We start from the raw sequence: 22998 nt of genomic DNA on the forward strand, positions 1-22998 counted from the left end.
TGCATACGAAGGTGTATGTCGCGCGAACAATTCAGTTCCTATTATATTGTAAACGGCTAGGTTCCTAAATTGAGCTTTACCAAGCGACACACGCCAGGTTAGTCCGGTCTAGTAGATTCGCTGAAGGAAGATGGCCCCGATAGAACTGGACCAACCGTATCCTATCCGCGCGCGTACATGGATGTACGTAATTTAATCGATAAACGAAAGAAAAGCCCGTTCTTATGTTATATGATTAAATCGAAAGGTCTATCTTACATAATATTATTATATAATAATTTTGGTAAATGTTTGGAGGTATACCACTGCGTATGGTATACCACAAGAACCACGGTCTTTTTTATAGTAATAAATAAAATAAATTATAAAAAGATATATACATATGGGACGTTCCACGTCAAGTGGGACAAGTGTCTGGGCAAAATTCATGAAGTCAAAATAAGACGCTTGAGAGCTTAAACTTTTCGTTTTTATGTGTAGTTTAAGAAAAAACGTGGCCTTTTGAAAAATTAAAAACGACCGCACTAATATGGCGGCTTGAGTAGATGAAAAACTTATTGAAAACATTTAATTCATTGATCAGGTGGTTCAAAATTCATTCAATTTTCATGAAAACCGGTATCTGGGGGTTTTCGGGTCACTCATGAACATTCCGTAGTCAGGTGTCCGAAATTGAATTTCGGAATTGACGGATCTAATATGACGGTTGTAATGGATGAAGAATTGACTGCAACGCTTACAAAAAAAATCCGCCAATTCCAAAATTCAATTTCGGACACCTGAATGGACTACGGAATGTTCATGAATGACCCGAAAACCCCCAGATACCAATTTTCATGAAAATCGAATGAATTTTTAACCACCTGATCAATGAATTAAATGTTTTCAATAAGTTTTTCATCTACTCAAGCCGCCGTATTAGTGCGGTCGTTTTTAATTTTTCAAAAAGCCACGTTTTTTCTTAAACTACACAACGAAAAAACGAAAAGTTTAAGCTCTCAAGTGTCTTATTTTGACTTCATGAATTTTTCCCAGACACTTGTCCCACTTGAACGTGGAACGTCCCATATATACAGGGTGTCCCAAAAGTAACGGACCACCCTAATAATTCTTCAGTATTGAAGTTTCAAGGAAAATGATCAGATCATTTTCCTTGAAACTTCAATACTGAAGAGTTATTAGGGTGGTCCGTTACTTTTGGGACACCCTGTATATATATAAGTTAAAAGCAAGATTCGAAATTGTACGTAGGCTCTCTTTTCATTTGTCGATTCAATTGCAAGCGTAATTGTCCGTGTGCGAACTGCGTGATATTGTAAAATTAAGGACTACTTTAAGGAAGAACGAAGTTAGTATAGTTAAGATACGTAATATACGTAACGCATGTACATGTACGTATAAGTTTCGAGGATAATCAAAATTAGTGGTTAAAAATAGATAGGTGATTCACGCAGGAAATATAGTTGGCAAGGCGATAGGTACGTAAATTAAATACGATCAATAAGCATCACGATTCAGGGTCTCTTAATTACTTTTTTCCATGGCCGATAACGGTAATAGCATAATTAAATTTATCTACTGGGTAAACAAGAAAAGTACAAGCGTGAGAGGACATCGGGTCGACACATGACGAATTATTAAGTATATATTTACCAAAGTGTGCATTAGAAAATGTGTACATAACAAATGACCGAGACGAAGAGGCATCGTAATATCTTACGTTACATCATAATGCAGTGTAACACGAGCGACTATCGTGTAAATCTGATGGAAAACATAAAATCGAAAACCACGGTTACATAATGAACAAAAAACGTCCACATCTGTAATTTTGCTTCATCTTCCGACCACGCGACGTTTCTTCAGCTTCTGGCCGATTGTCAAAGCACAATTATACGTCAGAGATAAATGCTGATGTATAACTGTGCGACGAATCAGACTAAAACAAATATCTCCCTCTTCTCCGAAATTAATTTTTCTTTTTATTCTTATAGCATTTGGAATTTGAAACTCTTTAGAATTTATAGCCTCTTTCAATAGGAATTTTGCAATGTCAGGTGAACAATTGTTTTAATTTAAATATCGCAGTCGCTTAGTCAACACTGACGTTATTAATTTCGCAAAGGATAAATGTTAAACGTGTCTTGTTACGAATTTTTGCCAAAATTTTCTCCCACGACGAATTAATTTCCAAACATTCTGCCAATATTCTCTATAGATCGATAAGGCTCGCACATAAGTTACGCGCTAACTTTTTTGTACGCGGTACGCGAGCGTTTTATAAACGAGGAGATATCGATCGATTCATTACGGTGTAACCGCCGCTCCCCTCTCATCCCTTAAATGTAACAGTAATTTAATGTAAGAATAGCAGCAAACCAAATGTTCCTATTATAATGCTTTCATCTAAGTATCGTATATATATATATATATATATATATATATATATATATTTATAGATATTTTATGCGATAAAAATTGTAGTATTTACACCATGTTCTCTGTAACGTTTTCGTTTTCGTATTTTCGGGAAAAATAACGAACGATATTAGTTACGTACGATAAATTTAGTACGATTTAACTGAGATTAAGAATTATTGTGTATCTATATTTGCGAGATATATATATATATATAACGAACTGAGAATATAAATTATGATGTGTGTATGATTAAATTAAATAGGATGAAAACTATCGCGCGCGAGAGAGTGCACGTCACTTCTGTAACTAATTTGTGTAAAAGATTGCATCAATTATTCTTACCCGAAATCTCACATACTTACAGCGCATATGTATATTTTAAATATAAAGCCCACATGCCCGTTTCCCTGTTCACTCGAAACAGACTGAATATGCAAACATAATATCTGAAAATAAGAGACACACTGACGAAAGCTTATTTCTTTTACACAAATTAGAACGTGATATGGACGGAGAGTACTGCGCTTCGGTGTCAAAAAGTATTTTTACCTTCGACCGAGAGATATTTTTGAAATTTACGATGCGATCATGACGATAATTTGTCGTATAGGGGTAATTTCGTTCGTACATCATTGCGCTCATTATAATATCTCTCCTCCGTGTGCGACATTCTTTCGGAGCGGCTGTCGGCGCAATTGCCGACACGACTGAGGGTACAAAGTGTAAGATGAAAAGCGGAAGCTAGAAAATCCAAAATCAAAATATTCAAAATCAAAATTACATTGTAAGTTTATAGAGATTCATTGTTCGTCGATCAATATTATTTGTTAGCCAAGGATAGTTGGACACGTCCAATAATATAGTCTAACGATCATTAAGCTTGTTATTCTTTCATCCTCCCGTATTACCGTCCCATATTTTTACTACAATCTTAATAATCTCCGGGATATATTCTATGATCCTAATTTTTATCTGCAACTGAAGATCATAGGATATGAAGACAAAATAAAAAGAAAAGAAAAATTGGACATATATTAATTCCTGATTTATAAAGATGGCACAAATAAATGGTCTATATTAATGCGTAATTTTACCAGAAGTTTAAGTGCATGTTCTCTTGTGACGGAGTTTTTACTTTATCTAACCTAAATGATAATAATACATACGTAAACAATTATCAAAGAAATGGCACTTAAACACACGACAATGGAGCAGAGTATTGATAAGTTGCGATAAACCACACATCCGATAAAATCGACAACAAGCAGCAACAATATAAAAAAGTATTAATCGTTGAATCAATTACGTCATAATTATGATGAATTTCTACTACGTTAAAGAAGTGATAAAATCCCAGTAATATAGTTCTCTGTATTAATCGCATCTATATATCGATGCGATTATATCTCTTATTTATACATTTAATTAAAAAATCTTATTGCATGACAAGAGGCAATTTCTCCTTTACATAATAAACGTGAGAAGATATTTATACCACTTTCGGTGCAAACAAGGTTTGCAATGTCAAAACGTCATATTAATTAAAATAAATAATTTATAAAATAATAATGCAAAACCTTCTTCGTGCATGCAGAAATTCGTCGCTACAAGGATTAATAATTTTAACTGTTTATAAATCGACACATGATATTAATTACAATGATGTGAAACACATGATGTTAATTACAAAAATATGTAAGTAATTTTGACCATGTCATCATGGAAAACAAATAGCGTATTATGTGTACGTTTATACATGTGTATACATATAACATGGTATATATATATAGCGTGTCCCAAAAGTAACGGACCACCCTAATAACTCTTCATTCAGTTCAGGTGATACTAGACTTTCTTGCTTTATTTAGTCTCAAGAATATATTGTTTCAATAGCGCCTTGACTTTTGTTAACTTACTGACTTTTGGAAATTTCAAAATCATCAAATTAACAAAAATCAGGGCGCTGTTGTAACAATATATTCTTAAGAGTAAATAAAGCAAGAAAGTCTAGTACCACTTTTTCTTCCGACAAATAGTTAGCGAGATATCGTAAGTTAAATATTGAAAAAGTTATCAAGTTTTCCTCAAATATCTCAAAAAATATTAGAACCATAAAAAATGTTTTAGACGAAAGTTGTTCAAATTAACTAGTAGAAAAAACATTGTAATAAAAAATAAGGGTTCCCATTTAAAAAACGCAAGTTGACCTTCAAATGACCTTGAAAATAGAGGTCAAGGTTAAAATCAAGGTCATCATAAGGTAAGTCACTTAAATCCCTACAACTTTTATTCAGATCATTTTCTTCGAAATTCAATACTGAAGAGTATATGTATTTCCAAAAGACATAATTTTGCAAAATATTTTCCAAATACCTTTAATTCAAATTAGATAAAACTAACACTCGATGTCTTTTAAATAAAAATTGTAAAACATTTTGAGCGAATTGACAATTGGAATTTCATGACGCAGTCATAATGATAATCGAAACACTATAATCGATTTGTTCTTCATCTATCTATCATCTATCATCTATCATCTATCATCTATCAAGGGATATTCCTTTGATATATCTCAAAATGTGTATCTTCAACCTTGTTGGCCTTGTACTTTGTTGATAATGTAAATAGTAGTGACAAAAAATTCCAATCTTTCGCGACAAACAGCAAATATAGTGAGATCGAAAACACGCTTAATACGTCGAATTCTCCTGTTACCTCACACAGACGGAGAAGACGAGATAAACGTTTCTGCAAAATTACATCATATACGCACGCAGTAAGCAGTTTCAGCCAACACAATGACTGCCAACGTTATGTAAGAAATAGTTGCAACCGACATTGTCATCCGCCAAGAAAAATTATAGAGAACACGTTCGCAGATTCTGAAGGAACGTATAGTTTTTCTCGCGCGGAAAGCCCATTGTATAACTACGAGCTTTATTGAAATTTTTTACCTGATCGATGATTCATGTAAAATGTGTATATACGTAATCGCTACAGGATATCTTTTCTTTCTACCGGGTATAAAGATAATATTGCGACTCAGTTCTAAGAATTTTCCATGAAGAAGCATGCACTATATATATATATATATATATATATATATATATATATATATATATATATATATATACACATATATACATATATATATATACATATATATATCACTATATGCGCTTTTAAATGCTCATTGTCATCGTGGAAACTCGGAAATTATCTTTATTTACTGGGAAAAAAGAGGGAAAGAAAATAAGAAATAGACTACGTTTCAAATATTAGTACGATGATAATCGTACTAATAATGTCGCTACTTGCTGAGCAACCATAGTTTGGGTTTCAATTATATTATCTGATGCCGTAATGGTATAACGCGTGATGGTATATGACATGTGAACGGCACACAAAAAGATTCAATGCTTGCTTCAAGATTCTTATAATGCCGTAATAATTCCCTTATTATAGTCCATTACTCGAGTGTAATTTTGCATATAGAAACTGAGAGAAATGTTTTTATCACACATCAACATTTTTCTTACAATATAATTACTTTTTAATGATAATGTAATGTACTGTGGAAATTAGCTATGTAATATTTTACGTAATAATGTTCTTTCTATCCGTGTCAAACTATTCTGCTTAATGACTCGATAACATCTCATTAGTGCAGAAAAACTTTTATTAGAAGGAATTAACATTTCGCCAGCGAGGAGGAAAATCGATAACCTTAATCACAGTGCTCGAAGTGCATTAACATCGTGATTACAGAAAGCGAGTACACGAGGTTTAAACGTGATCTAGACATGACTCATTTACATACCTTTCGCGGATATTCGTTCGTATTTTTTTTTTTATTATTTAGAGCGAGAGAAAAACGCACGCATATGTTTATCAATAAGTAAAAACGATTTCGCGATCATAATTACATGTGCCGTACCCTTGTTATCGAGATATATGTGTTGAATGTATGTGTTGAAAACCTTTTATATCATTTTATCGCGGTAGCTGCGCATCGTGCTCAAGCATATGATTGTTGTCTGTTGTCGTAGCTTTGTCATGTACAGAATGCTACACAGGACAAACAAATTTTACAACTGCTTTATTGCGTGACTCTTGACGTCTGTAAATTCAGAGCTCATTTTCTTTCGGTAAGCTCGATTGTAAAATGTATCAAACATCGCGCTCTCGCGTGCGAATCGTTGTTGCGTCGCATCGCGAAATGCGACTTGTTAATATCCGATTTAAATTCCGAGTTAAATTCCGATTTCTACCTAGTTCTTACTTGTTTGGCGCAAGAATATGGAATTTGTGTTGACATATCATTTATTTTTTAGTGCTTTCACTCTAAGATAAAATAAAAGCGATAATATCTAGGAGAAATATCCAAAGTAAAATCATATTCAAAGATCACACTTAAATTTCATGCATTTGTTTCTCGTGTAACGTTGACATGTTCCAAGAGAGAGCACAATGATTAGTATTATTTCTTTTCTTGATTAATATTATTTCTACCAATGATTATTTTTTTTCTTTCTCCAGATATTCCTGCGAGTAAGATTCGTTCTACGTTATTCGAATTGTCTTTACCAACTTGATATCTTAAACTGCTTCCCATAAAATTATAAAACATGCTGCAAAGAAACTAGAATTTTATTGTAGCATGAGTCATACCCTATATCTGTAGCACATATTACAAATTCCACTACAGACCTAAATCGCGCAGATTATTCTGTTTCTTGAAACGTGAAAATATAACACACTAATCGTTGGAATAACAATTCAAATATCGCAGTAAATAGTTGACCTAAGTGACGATTTATCATTATTTACTCGTAGCTCTCGAATCGACTTTATAATCTTAGTGAGCATAACGCCGGATACCGATAACAAACCGTGAGTTCTAAAGCCCCCTACGCGGCTCTGTCTTTTATTGCAAAATTACGGCTAAACATATTCTCCACATTTCATAAGTGCAAAGTACATTCTATGAAACGATATCGGATGATATACATTACAGCAACAAAATCTGGGATCTTTATAATCTGTGTAATCTCGGCGAATGAATCCATTAGACATCTTATTTGTTGCAAACAAACAACAAGGTATGACCTGAAAAATTAGCATAGCTAAAAAATGCACTAAAGTAGCGCATCTTCCGTCACCTTAAAAGAGTTTTTTGACGAAGAGTACCTTTAAATATGATGGAATATCTCACGATATGAGTATAACAGCAAATCGACTTTCGACTATGTTTCAGATAATACGAGAATGTCACATCGATTTGCCGTCATTGTACGATGTTTATCAATAATTAAAATGCTGACAAATATCACAGATACGGCACACAAGACAGGAATACGTTCACATCGATTTTCGTCGCGTATTTAATTGCAGCATCATTTCAGACAATCATAATTGCAGCACAATCATAATTGCAGCATCATTTCAAACAAGCAACGAATATTTTCGTTACAAACGTGCGCAAGTATACGCACGATATCGTCTAATAGATAAGCTTGCACGGAACGTCCGCAGGGATAATAACCGCGATATTTAACAGTCGGATGCAGTCAGTGATAATCAGTTCGCACCCGATTCCACGAGCTGCATCAGATTACACGTGTTTGTCGCCGAGCGCGTCCTCGAGAGAAGTGCAATTAACGACAATTGTTAAGGGAAACGCATTTTTTATTTAAGGTACGTCTCATAAATAAGGTCTCACTTAAAACTTAAAAATCAAGAATCAAATTCAAAAGAGAAAGGTTAAGAATATAATCCCTTGAATAATGTCTCAAATTTTTTCACGAAGAATTACTTTCGCGCGCATCGTGCATTCTCCCGCAGACTTGCGACATAATCGCGCTCAAGTTATGCAATTGCCGACGGTGTACGTCAAGCAACAGGTGTAATTAATGGCAGCATAGGTGAAGATACCGTCAATCGTTATCACCGAATAATGACACACGTGCAAAAATCGACGAGAGAAAAATTCACAATAAATCCTACAGAAAATAAGCGTCACCCGGTTTTATCGGCAGACACGGTATTTCCCCGTTTCAATGTAACGATCATCATGGAGTAACGTGAATCCCGAGCGTAGAGACCGTATGTATTTACGTGCACGGAATGCCAACTACATAACGTATCGGCGATATTCATGACGCACGCAATACTCATAGCGTACGCATGGAAGGACGAAACGTATATTCGTTAACAAGCGAGTTAAAGTTTGCATGAGCGCATACGCGCATAGACGATCGTTTCGCCGAGGTGAGCATCCTAAAACCTCATTAAAAACTCTAAGACGCAAGTCGTTTGACTTACGTCATACTTAAGTGTCGTCATCGTTCGTAGGAATGGTCTATAAAAATTTATTTTACGAGTCTTTTAGAAAGAAACGTATTCCCAAGTAAAAAATTTTAAAGTGAAAAGTTTAAAAGTGGAAAACTTAGAAATGAAAGTCAGAGCGTGAAATTTTGTGAAAACCCTTTGAAAGATAATGATCTTTTGAAATCTTTGAGAAACGTGGAGACCGTATGTTTATTTCGAAGAATAATGCACGGGAGTTAAAAAAACAAAAAATGCAAAACAGAGTTTCAACGTACTCAAAATAGGATTTCAACAAGAGCCTTGTATATTTTTATACCTGTCCTTTCCGACCTTTCAAAACCATTTGTCGCTATAACTCACTGTGACTGCATTGGAAGGTCATTAAATGAACTACGTGACGGTCATGCCAGAAAGCTTATTAAGCTAGTGTCACATGATAAATGATTTTATTTCTTTAAGTTTAGAAAAGACCCTTTTTTAAGTTTAGAAAAGACCCTTTCTCTAAGTTTAGAGAAGACGGGTATAATAATAGTAATGAATCTTTCAAATATCATTAGTGTTAATATGCCAGTGAATGCTAACAAACAACTTATATTTATGTTTATATATATATATATATAATTTATATTTATAAATGAATGAGCGTGATCTTATCCTAATCTTAAAGCCAATAATCTACTCAATATCCTACATTACTTATCGATTAATAAGAGAAGCTTACGCATTCACGAATTGCGACTTGTTTATCATATTTCCTCAATTTGTCAGGAACTGAAAGAGAGAGAGAGAGAGAGAGAGAAACAAAGAGAAATATGATAACTGATAAAAATTTGTCGATCAAAAGTAATGCACGTCGGCTAGCATTCTTTAATTTTTAATTCCTATTGAATCAAACCAAATAGCAACAAATTAAACTTTCATACTAAATACTCGTTAAGAATATTTTTTTACTATTTAATCTAGCTTCCGAAATAGTGCCACGTTCTTCGTGAATTTGTTCACGAAACGTTGACGCAAAAATAAATAAACCTGCGATGATTTAGATTTCGCGGTGTAGAGAAATATTTGATTTGATTTCCAGGTTTGTATGTGTCTGTGTATGCGATATTCATCTTGGATTTGTTTCCAACATTTCGTGAACTGGAATGTACACGAAATGTCGAAAACAAATTCAAGATGGATACAGTACAAATCTGAAAATTATATAATCAAATATTATTCTGTGATTTCTCTCTTTGCACATAGAATCACATTACCCACGATTTTATTTTTATTCTCTTTTATTCTATACATAATAAATTTTGTCGACGAGCAGACAATTAATACTTAAATAAATACGAATGCAACTTTGTTTATTTCAATAACCTTCAATATTCTAAAACTTGCCGACACAACGTTATTACTTGAAATGGCCTTGGAGAAACCTTACTTCAAACTATTGTCCTGTGTGATTTTCTTAGCTTTCTCTTTCCATAGAAAACAGAGAAACCCGACTTTCAATCCAACTGAATGAATAGTTTTTATGATAGAAATCCACTTTTGAATCTGAACTGATGTACTGAAAAATTTAGATTGACGATATTTCGAAAATCTCCAATATATGATGCTCGAAAATAATCCAAAATAAAAAAGAATTATAAAAACGAATGTTATATTTAGATAATATTTATTAAAGAAAGTAATTCACGTTGGAATATCGATTATAAGAAAATTTTTTGGAAGAAAATATCGACTCCTTAGAGATTATAAGATCAATGTTTTGAACAACAAATAGGAATGAAGTATACCCCACTCTATCCCACAGTCGACCAATAAGATTCCAGTTCCTAGTCATAAAAAGTGGTACACAAAAGAAAAACAAGAAAGAGGGAAGAGAGGTCCCCACTCTGTGTTGTTGCGTTCAGTACATAACGAACTTGTATATTCTAGCCTCTTTTACAGATCATTTACAGATCTTAGTCTCTAGTTTCCTGTGCTTCTCAGTTGAGCGATCAGTGTTCATTGGAACTCACACGGGCAACGCAGAAGAGAGTCTTATTAATTTCTGACGCGCTCACGGGGCGATTCGTAATTTACCTTAGAATTCGACTCCCACCTTCCACCAGACTGACGAGATAGCGCACGTGCATACTCGTCAAGACAGGTATACGAGCAAAGAACGAGGAGGTAGTGACAATCGAGTTACGGCTTCCTTTTATCAGTCAAGCCGAACCGTGCGAGGTATACGGATCAACCGACACACCGATCGTGCGCTCAAAAACCGGAGGAAGCAACGTTTCCGTTTTTATATTTAGTGCATATGGTTTTTGTCATAGCACTAAAATCTTGACGACATACTTCGCGCATTCTTATATCTTCGGGCAGCCTTTTGTGAAATTTCTCGTGAAAAAAAATTACGTGAATTGCACACGGAAAAAAGACCACATCAATTTTCATCAAAGATCATCAAAAGTGTGAAAGCTTTTGCAATTATCGTAATTAACGGATTTTCCACAAGAGAAGAGCTATTGAAGAAGTTGGACACGCTGGCGCACATTCAACTTGAGATATCTTTGTGAGTATTGACACACTTAATATATATATACATGTATATATATGTATGTATATATATTGTATGTATACCGTCTTATACCTTTGTTTCTTCTTTTCACTTTCCTGTTCTCTCTCTCTCCCTTTTTTTATTAGTAGCTAGTGCAATTCCGATAGTTCTATTGTCTGCCAATCGTATAGATAGTTTCATTGCCTCGATAAAATATAGACAGATAAATTTATCGATAAATGTAACTCAAGTAAAGCTGTTGTATATTTTAATCCACGAGAATACAAGTAGATTTATCCAGCGCGCGAAAATATATGCGCCCGTAAATTTTCATTTATAGCACGTTCCAATCTTATATGTATAAAGAAAAAAGGACGGAATCATTTACTTGCATTAAAGAATAAAAATAAATTAATAACATTTTGTAGACTTTGAATAAAACAAATTAAACTGTATGATAAATAAGAATTGGAAAAGATATTTTACAATATTGTTTAAATATTTAAAAATTAACAATTGCATAATGCAAAAGCAAAATATACAATGATTGATATTTCTTGAAGATCAGTTCAATATAATGAAACAAAGTGCAAAATCTGCAACATGACGTTTAAAGCCTTTTCGATGTTTAATTTTTTTTAAGTCAACATAAGTCATTCTTAGTAATGCATTCTTAATTTACCAGTTAATGTATCTATCTATCGTCGCCATAATGTTGTGGAGGCATTCAAAAGAACGATTTAACCATTTGATTTAAAAATTTAGTCTTTTATTGTCTGTGTGAAAATAAACGTGCTTTGAAAACGATTATCGTATACGATAAACGCGATTTTGAACATAATGATTACCGTGAACGAAGTCTAAAGTGGAAGTGTATTGTTTGTCTGGATTATATGCGGCTTGCAAGGATTATATCGTTCGACATACAGCGATAATTTGATAATGCATCACGAGGATATTTGTACAATGGTTTACAAAATGATTGATAAATGACGGAGTGTATAGTCGGGCGCAGACTGTAAACCAAATTATCGTAATTATATCATATTAATATCAAACTTATTTACTGAACTTAATCGAGCTTAATTGAGCAGATGAATAATAATATGATAGAAGTTTCGGCGGTAATTAATACACACATACACAAAGAGAGAGAGAGAGAGAGAGAGAGAGAGAGAGAGAGAGAAAGTACGTTCTGTGTCAAAATTAATCATTCATTTATTTCATCGGTCATGTCAGCAAAAATTGACAAATTGCTATGTCATACTGTTAATTATCGTTTCTTGATTATTTTTCCTTTATTTCGGCCCAATCATCTTGAAATCTCCTAATCTTCCTGATCGAATGCATGTGCGGTCAATTTTGCTCGATTTAAATTTCTATATTTTCGCGAATTAAAGATCGCGGAACTGTTGCGCTCGAACGTGGAAAAGGTGCGTGCGTCCCTTTCTCGCACGCGCACGCGTAATTCAATTCTGGCGACACGTGCGATCAGATTAAATCGCGCCGCGAGAGAACGAGTTGTCTATCACCCCCACGGCGCTCTTGCTGATTCTGCATATAAAGTTACGCGAGACCTCAGAACGTTGGCTGGTCGGAGCAACGACTTGACCGGTCGTAATTATCGCGTTATCAATCACCGAAGACATATCGCGATTTAATTTTCTTTTTTAGAGTATCGATAATAAGACAATATAGTTTATATATAGACAAGATTGGCGCTCTGTTAACAGCAAAAAAAAATTCTTTTTTCTCATTTCTCAAAGAAGTAAATTATGTCTTTTAATTAAGTATTGATTAATTAAGTTTATATTTACTTTCGAACAATTTAGATTAAACGATGGTGGATAGGAGTTTTAATCATTGACCGATTAAACAGTCGATGTTAATTTAATTCCTAACATTCTATCATATCAAGTAAGTAACGTTACTGACTCAAGACTTGATATTTTTGTAATTTCTAGAAGAGTTTCGACAAGTAGAAAGGCGCCACTGATATACAAGTTTGTACCTAACATTATCTTTGCAAAGAATACACACAAGAAGAAGCCCAAGTTAAATTATTCGACATTATTTGATATTGATTTTCTACCCAATGAACGTTCTTGCTGTCCGTTTTATGAATTATGCGAGATGCTACTCTCCCTCTTCCCTCCTCTCTCTTGACGAACGATTAGGTTTATATTAAACCATCGATTTCATACATTTATAAGATTTCCACGATGAGCGCGCGAGTTTTCAGGTTTCCGCTCCTGAAACACGGGTCTAATTTAAGCTCTTGGACACCATCTGCGTCCCAAGAGAATCGCATTACGTGTACGTATACGTAATAGTTTCATGTGACCGGATTTTGTGATTTCTATAATCATAGTCTCTCCATATCTTTCTTGCATCCTCGTGTTCTTGTCGTTGATCATTCTTCACTTCTTTTGTTTCCTTCTTCAGCAAAATAAGTTTAACTTATTATTATATACTTAGTATATGTAGTACAGTGACAAACAACTTTTACATTTCCGCTTCTAATTGTCATATCGTATTTTCTTTTCCATAGGTTGAAAATAGGCAGAAGCAATGTAAATTTATGGCGGATCGTTTCTAAGGTCCTCCTTCTAAGGTCTTTTACAAGATATTACAACATTGTATGTCAATACCAACCTCGGTATGTGTTGAATTTATAAAACAAACTACTAGGTTATATAAGCAAAATCTATATATTTCGTGAAATTCTTAAGCAAAATATTTAGAGTTCAAGTATCTGCATGTAATATCCGTGTGATATTTGCAAATGAATTTTTGGGCGAATTTTGACGTTGATAATGTCAATTCAACATAATTTTAGTGACAGAAATATTTTATATTTAACAGCGTATTTCGTTCATTTGCATAGCTAAATGATACAACGATTGCTTAACGAGCATGTCGAAAAGAGTATTCTCGTCTGATCAAAGTGTTCGATTTCAGCCATGGTCGTTTTTCCGCACTCCGTGACTGAACCAGTGTTCCTAAACGGTGATGGTCTTAGGCCACCCAATTACGAGATTAGCATTGATGTGCCGGAAAGTATAAGTCCCAGAAAAGTGAAAGATGAGGCATTTACCATACCCCGTGTCACGATGGCGAATGGAAAGACTAATTATGCATTGGAGATCGAGAACATTGATAAGATCGGCAAGATGGACACTTCGAAGGAAAACATTAATGCGGAACCTGTCATTGTAAAGAAAGTCGCCGGTAAGCAATATCACCGCGATTAACACTCATATTGTAATTTTGTGCTTTGAACATATTTGAAAGAGTTACTGGCTCACATTTAGTACCTTAAAAGTTTGATTATTCCGACTCCAAGACCGAAACGATGAACGTATTCAGAATTAAGAACATGACCACACATAGACACACATGGACATGGACACATAGACATACTTTTACCTTGATACAACAGCACTTTCAATCTTTGATCAAGTGTGTACTTGAGAGTCTTATTCTTTGTAAAACTTTACTGAGAATGAGATGCAAAGTGTATGTGACTAGACTGACCGATGACGTAAAACCGAACAACACTTAATAGAAAAATAGAAACTACGGCAAATAAATTATGAGGTAAGCAAATTATGCTAGAAAACCGATAATTTCGTGCTCGAAACAAAACGGTTCACTTATCGACTTATAGATGTATATTGGCTTACATGTAATAGCTTTGTGCTACTTCTATTTCCTTCGTGTTTCCTCTCACATTTTCCTCTTAGTCTATATTCTATTACTTCCATTTGCTCTATTATTACATTACCGGCAAGCGCAAATCTTTTTTTATTTTTTTGATAATTTGACTTTATTAACGAAAACAAAAACGACGAGCGCAAGGGTACATCGCCAAACTGAATATCGATCTTGAATTGAAAGCAACAGCGATATATGAAAAACGCTGTACACCTACAAAGCGAACTGAACGTCCACGTTGCGCCACGTAAAATTTGCGGGTGTCGCGCGAATTTATTTGAGATATAAATTCCCGCAGTTTTGCACAATTAGCGAACGACGAGTGCAATATGGCGAGACGCGGTCTGTTCAGTAGACAGTTAAGGCTTGATAAATCCCGAACATAATCGATAACACCGATAACACCGTGAGTCCATTCCGTGTCTCTCTAACACGCGGAATTCTGCACCGAGGTGAAGAGGTGAATGAATTAATCGTCGCTCGTTGTGTGACAAATCGTTCATGAATACAATGACGAAAGGTTCCGCGGTATACACAGTGATAATGACGACGAAATGACTGTCTCAATAATGATGTGTCATGACCGTAGAATTCAGAGTAGCGTGAAATCACACTGGTTCACAACGGGGAGGATGTGCGTTCAGTGACCGTGTCGTGCCGCTTATGCGTCTAGGCTAAATGTAATTCTTCATATGTTCACACGCAGATAACGAAACGTTGAAAGCCGTCAGAAAACCAATTATCTGAGTCGGTGAATTTTTCAATCTCCGTTCATTTAAGGTCTCCTTTTCTTGACTAAATCTTGACTAAACAGACGGCACACGTGAGAATTGTCCACTTCTTCACTTTTAAAGCGTGTAATGACGCGACATTACGATAATAAGTTCCAAATTTTCAATTATTTTCCCTCAATTAATCTAATTATATTTATAATTCTATTTAATTAAATCTCTTATTCCTCCACCCATTAATTAATGGGCCAACGATTTATGTAACACAATGTGACGACAGGTCAGAATGATTTCAAAGACAAGTACAAGGTCAGTTAATTACAGTCCGGACAAAAAATGTTACCGCGTACATGTGACTTTCAATTAACACAGATGCCAATTTTCTAGTTCTTCACTTTTAAAACGTATAACGATACGATAACGGGTCCCAAATATCCACATATATTTTCCCCGATTAACTCAATTATATTTGTAATTCTATTTAATTAAATCTTTTATATTTCCATCCGTTAATTGGTTGACAATTTATATAACATGTTACAACATGTATTGGCAGCTGGCTTAAAGTGTTCCAATGGCCAAGACAAGGATAACAAAGGAATGTCTGGCGACAACCCTGACGACAAAGGTGGAGGATCATTTTCTAGCGGCAGCTCTATCGTAACAATCACATCGTCGGCCTCTGCTACCTCGGGACCCGATCCAAATGATCCTAATGGTCCGAAGGGAAATGGGAACAAAGTAGACATTAGGACCGAAAAATGGTGCTACACAATCCTACAAGTTTCGGTGCCTTTCTTCGTGGCTGGTGTCGGCACTATCGGTGCCGGCTATATTCTCAACACAGTGAAGGTAAGAATTGTGTTGGGACGAATGTAAAGTCGGGAAAGAAAGAATTCGAAAGTAGCATAAATCATATCCTCTTTTTCCTTCGACTGTCCCTTTTATCTTCAGACGATAGCAAATACGCTATCGTCTGAAGATAAAAGAATGTAGATCTATTGTGCCAAAGATCGCTTCCATTCTCTCTTATCGAGACTGATGCATTTTATCGATCACGAGAAGTAGAATACGATGTCGTTCTTGACATGACACTGGCGCAATTGTATAAGCATCTCAAGTACCGCCGACATTCTTAAGTAACGTTGATCTCTAGCAGAGATTTGCGATTGTAGCTTGTTCAAGATCATAAAACCGTATGATTAGTAAAGCCAGATAATCGCACGTCAGGCTTTATCGTGAATTTATATTATTTTTGAGCCATGCCACACTTTCAAATACCCGAACAACGATATATAGGCCGACTCATCTGTTTTTCATAGAACACATTTACCACGGCATAAAATAATATCTCAAATTCCTGTAATTGTAATGACGTTCTTAAACGAGTGAAAAAGGAAGACTAACAAATCTCACACACACACACACACACACACACACACACACACACACACGTCTATATAGAACAAATAAAAACTATTCGTTGAATTGCAAGTTCTTTCATCAATCGTTTAAAATTTAATAAATTTCTATGATATTTCTTTCAGTTTTTTTTTTTTCGTTGCAGCGTTACAATTAGCAAACAGTAATTTCTAGAATGCGTTGAATTATAATCAACGCCGAAGCACACGAAGAAGCAAGAAAATAATCGACTCACGTCAAACTCCCCCTCAAATTGTTCTGATTGTTATTTTTAAATTCTAATGTTTTTTCGCATCTAACGCTCTTATGTTCGATTTCAGAACAGGCCTGTGTTCAAGGAAGTCTCTCAATTGCTGATCTTAGTGCCAGCGCTGCTTGGTTTGAAGGGCAATCTCGACATGTGCTTGGCATCGCGGCTGAGCACGCAAGTAAACTTGGGCAACATGCACAACTTTCGGGAGACTGTGAAGATGATTATCGGCAATATCGTCCTGGTGCAAATCCAGGCGATTGTCGCGGCCACCTGCGTGGCGCTGTTCGCTATGACGGTGGGCGCTATCACCATGAATAATACTTTCGTCTGGAATCATGCGGTGTTGCTGGCGACCTCGAGCATCAGCACAGCGACCAGTTCCTGTTTTATCTTAGGTAAACCTCTCACCTGCTTTATTAACATTAATTAGCGAATGCCGCTTGCGCCCGCACCCATAAGTCGACACCTGTCGAGAGACCTGTCGAGAGATTATCCGTGTGCGACCGTTTGCAACGTTGTCTCCGTTCATCCATTTGATCGTCGACCATTTGATTGGCGACGATTGCTGTCGCAGCTTACAACTTAGATGCACATTACTTAATTATAAATGCGCACTTTAATATGTTCGCGATACATAAAGATCCACATGTTTTCCTCTTTTTGTGCACTACGGATTTTTATGCCAACGCGGAAATTTTTCTGCCTCAAGCGTACGAACGTTCCAATATCTAGCTGAGAGATCACGCGAACTGTCGCGTTTCACATGCATGCGATTCATGCTACCCTCTCATTAAGATCCAATCATCTCTCCTTCGCAGACTTCCTTTTGATCGGTGTGATCATGTTATCTTACCGATTTAAAATGAATCCGGACAACTTGGCGACTCCCTTGGCGGCATCCTTCGGTGACGTTGTGTCCATTAGCGTTTTATCCGGTATCTCATCGCAGCTCTACCTTAGGTTAGACAACGAGATATGGATATTGTACGTCGTTCTCGCGGTCTATATATTCATGCTCTTGCCATGCTGGGTTGTGATTGTACTGAAGAACAAATACACCAAGAAAGTATTGAAATCTGGCTGGGTTCCGGTATTATCCGCTCTCTTCATCAGTGGGTTAGTTCAACTCAGCATTGTTTGATTAATATTTCGTGTTAAATATCGTTCTATATAATTTCTATTTAATTCTCTGTTTAATTCTCTGATACCTAGCTTCGGCGGATTAATTCTTGATCGCGTTGTCAACGTGTACCAAGGATTTGCTATTTTCCAACCCATTATTAACGGTATTGGTGGCAACCTTGTGTCAGTACAAGCATCTCGTACTTCTACAATGCTCCATCAGTCTTCCATCATGGGGATTCTGCCACCAAGCGCCAAAATATTTGTAGCACCATGGAGAGTGCTTTTCAAAGGACGTAAGTAATTAATTCAAGTCTACTTTAAAAAAAAATGCATTTATGCTAAAATTATTATTGCTCAATCTTCTGTACATACGTATATTTTCCTTCCATTATATTTCTGTCTCTGTTTAAGCAGACAAATACTTTGTCTTAAATAACATTTCTAATAGAAAAATTTGTCATATACTTGTTCATCAACTGACAGTTTTTATTATTTGTAAACAGTTCCAACTGCTAAGACTGCTAGGCTGCTTATTGGCATGGCGATCGTCGGTCAGTTAATTTTCGTCTTTGTCGCCGATTACGTGAACGATGATAACTGCACGTTGCACGCATACTTCGTAGTCGCCTATTTGATTGTCTCTGTGATACAAGTAAGTTATGCAACAGAGACTCGATAAGTTTCTATTCTGATTAGAAATACAAGAGCCAGCTGATATAACAATTTTTTTTATTATTTCACAGGTAATGTTCCTATTATACATCGCGCACATAATGATCCATGCAATGTGGCGGTACAAAATGGATCCTGATAACTCGGCGATTCCATACTTAACGGCATTGGGAGATCTCAGCGGATCGCTGTTTTTAGCATTGGCCTTTTGGTTCATATACGCAATAAATAAGCAATACTGCGCGAGTGAATAAATTTGTGGTATAACGCAGGACGATTAAACTTCAAACCAAAACGGTCACAAAAAGAAAGCGTTTAGTAAATGACAACTTTTAACGATAATCTTACTAACGAGTATAAATGAATTAATAATGGTCACCAAGACAATTTGAATCCACTATCTCACGGCATTTGTAATGACCGGCAGGATGGAATAAGAAATAATAGCCAGACAACTCGATTAGTATTCTCGAAAAAAAAAAAGACGCAACACAGCCAGAACGATATTGGAAATAAGAACGAGAGATGTAGAGAGAAAAATACTCACATTAGGAATATAGTTTACACAATCATTGTTTGCGTGAACGAATGATCCAAGATTGCAGGACAAACGCTATTCATGCAAGATTGGTTAGTCGAAATTAATGCGCGATAATTATAGTAATTTTAGGAAGCGTAATTTCCTTCAGCATGTCACCCGTTTTCCCGACGACATGAACATCTCACAAATTAATAGATCCTAGTCAATGTATTAGCAAAAATTTAACGACATCTAAAAGACGTTTAAAGAATAAGCTACATCTTTAAAACGTCGGTCATTTAGAAATCATTTAGATATTTATACTGTCTTATTTATAATAGTCGCGATTGGAAATAAGACAGAGGCATAATATCATTGCGCGACGCAGTTTTAATTTTAAGATAAAAGTCATAATTTATATAGAATCATGAACAGTCGTGAGTAAGCGAATGCATCTCCAAGAAATCGTAATCTTGAGGCCTTGCTAGACAATCTGCCAATATAATGTACTAATGTTAAACAAAAAGATATTCACGAATAAGCCCATTTTAGTCGATCTGTAACTCCACAAAATAATAAAATTTATTTTTAACTTCATGTAACGTGCAAAACATTCGAAGCAAATATATTTCTGATTTTATACATCTTATCTTATAAATTTTTGTATCTGCGCTGACTTCTGCAAATTGTCTAAAATGGACTTAATGAATGAGCAGTTTTGAATATGCATATTTGCAAATAACGTGTGTTAAATACATATTATAGAAGATATATATTAGTATATATTATATATGTACTAATATATTTATAAAACGTACATTTTTATAAGCAAGAAATTTTTCGATATATTTTTATAAAATTATTATATATGTGCTAATATATAGCTAATATATACATATGTATTTACAAACGCATATTCAGCTTGAGAATACATTTTGTCCGCTATCATATACGTAACGTTATACAATTGCGACTGTCAAAATGACATTCCAGTGCTACGCTAACTGCACATCATTAAAGCAAATGTTGATCGTGATTCTCCCTCCCGCTGACTTACGTAGTTACTTTATTTAATTGCGTAAGTAGTCTTTGAATCAATGGTTACATAATACACATTGGACAACATCAAGTAATTAGTTTGCGTCAATTACCAGTCCTCGAACACGCAAAGAATTGACGTTTTTACCATGCATTTCTGATGTTTAGAGTATCATGATATTCCACGCTGTTTCACAGCAATGTTAACGCAATTTAACTAAATTTTGAAGTTTCTCAATTATTCAAATCATCATTGAATGAAACAGTTTAACAACGTTCATTCTTTTCTCCAATATTCGTTATACCCACGAAATTTAAACTTAATATTGCAAACATACCGCATGCAAAATTTTCAAAATTTAACCAATATATTTAACATTTTAAAGCTGTCAAATATGTAAGATATAAAATCTGCTCGATTTTTGTTTTTTTTTTAATATTTTTAGGACAAATCATTTTTGAGTATCATGTGTGTAACATATAATATTTATATACTCTTGTATGCATCTTCAGGACAATTATGCATAATTCGTACATATTGTTTACGTAATTAGGCATTTTAATTATCTTTTGAAAGTAATTTCTGTTATTTTAAGCATTTTACTTGTTACAGCAGTTTGATTAAGAACCTGATGCATTTTATTCTATTCAATTGGACTATCAGTGATTCACATGAAAAGTAACAGCATTTTTCTTTCAATGAGTTTTAATATTATTCACTGTTTTATTATTATCTAATATTGAGAGTCGCAAAACTATGTTGTTGATTATTATATTAATCATCCATTTTTCCCAATGAATACATGTACACCATAATGTACAAATTATACAAACTCAGGTATAATCATCTTGTGAATAGTATTTATTACCCCCTCATAGTATCCCTATGAATCCCTATAAAGAAATGTATTTATCTGCCATCATTCTATTGAATAATAGTGTTAAATACTTTGACATTTATAAACCGTTTTAGTGATTAATTAATAAAATTGTAAACAAAAAAGTAAATTTCATATATTTTATAGCGAATTATTTATCCAAAAATCATTGTAAATGCGAAATAACTGTAGATGACCGCAAAGCAATATTTTTAACAAAAAATTTTTAATCATCAAAATTTGATGTTTCTTTATCTTTGTGTCTCTTTATCTTTGAATTTTTCAATTTATGTTAGTTAAAAAATAAATATAAAGCAATCGCAAATATACCGTTTGTTCTATCTATACACTATGTTCTATCTGATGGTTGTTCATTTGAAAAGTAAACGCCATATTAGGTAGACGTATTTTAGGGCTATAAGATTATCGAACGAGTTTATCGACGGCGTCTCAACGATATCTTACTACTATGTCAAACGCACGGAATATATTTTCGGCCACTCTGCTCGGATACTTCTCACGCGAGATTATCTTTCAATCGGTCAAAAGCGTAAAAAGCAAAAATTTGAATCTCCCGAACGTATCGTGTTACGACAAAACGTACTTGGAACATTTTACACCTGACCACGAGATGTATACTTTCTATTTGGTTATTTAACGATATTCTTCTATGGAAAATACCCCCCCTATAGAAACTTACCCCCGGCATTTTCGGCGATCACAATGTATCACAGCATGAGACTCGCTTTCGGTGAATGAAAATTGCGAGAAACGTCCTCCCTGAGCCCGAAATGGCGCCATAATCCATTCCGAATCTACCATAAACATCGCGATGGATTGTTCTTCTTTTTGAATGTTCTGGCTGCCGACGCCACGGTCTATAACGCCAGACCTTATCGCTGTGATATTGAGATCTACAAAATCGAATCACAACGAAATCATTTAACTTATTATTTATTATATAATTGCGCAACACGAAATACAGAAATTGCTCGAGATAACCCTAACAATTAAAACACTCAAATCAATGGTATCGTCCGAAATTGTTCATTAATCTCAATTATTATACTGAAACTATATTATATGACATTGAAACTGCGTTTGAGAGAGAGAGAGAGAGAGAGAGAGAGAGAGAGAGAGAGAGAGAGAGAGATTCACAATAATGGAAGTATTCGCCGAATTACCTGATTGTATCACAGCAGGTTCCAGCACTTTCACGACGACTCGAACTCCGTCATATCGAATTCATATGAGAAAAACGGTTGTACCCCTTTCGAAAACGAATCATTCGAGATTGTGTTTCGATATCACGCCTCGCGATCGATACTACCTCTGGTGTTGAACGTTGCATC

At 34.9% G+C, this 22998-nt stretch overlaps 1 protein-coding gene and 1 long non-coding RNA gene across 3 annotated transcripts; one reads left to right on the forward strand and one right to left on the reverse strand.

Annotated features, from left to right (window-relative positions):
- The first annotated feature begins 10633 nt into the window (after window positions 1-10633).
- LOC105185179 (solute carrier family 41 member 3) lies at window positions 10634-20492 on the forward strand. Its single transcript, XM_011144492.3, has 9 exons — window positions 10634-11305; window positions 13842-13949; window positions 14252-14521; window positions 16295-16590; window positions 17481-17808; window positions 18232-18529; window positions 18626-18831; window positions 19042-19190; window positions 19282-20492. The coding sequence occupies exons 3-9, from the start codon at window positions 14254-14256 to the stop codon at window positions 19462-19464; spliced, it is 1728 nt and encodes a 575-aa protein (XP_011142794.1). The 5' UTR covers window positions 10634-11305; window positions 13842-13949; window positions 14252-14253; the 3' UTR covers window positions 19465-20492.
- LOC112589909 (uncharacterized) lies at window positions 19141-22979 on the reverse strand. 2 transcript variants are annotated; one of them, XR_003113850.1, is made up of 3 exons: window positions 22831-22979; window positions 22347-22560; window positions 19141-19179 (listed from the first exon to the last, which is right to left on the reverse strand). It is a non-coding gene; the product is annotated as an uncharacterized LOC112589909 (long non-coding RNA). The 2 variants fall into 2 exon arrangements; XR_003113849.1 differs by lacking the exon at window positions 19141-19179 and adding an exon at window positions 21479-21662.
- Between the last annotated feature and the right edge of the window lie 19 nt (window positions 22980-22998).

Source organism: Harpegnathos saltator, unplaced genomic scaffold (genome assembly GCF_003227715.2).
Source record: "Harpegnathos saltator strain DR-91 unplaced genomic scaffold, Hsal_v8.6 scaffold659, whole genome shotgun sequence".
Classification (NCBI taxonomy): Eukaryota; Metazoa; Arthropoda; class Insecta; order Hymenoptera; family Formicidae; genus Harpegnathos; species Harpegnathos saltator.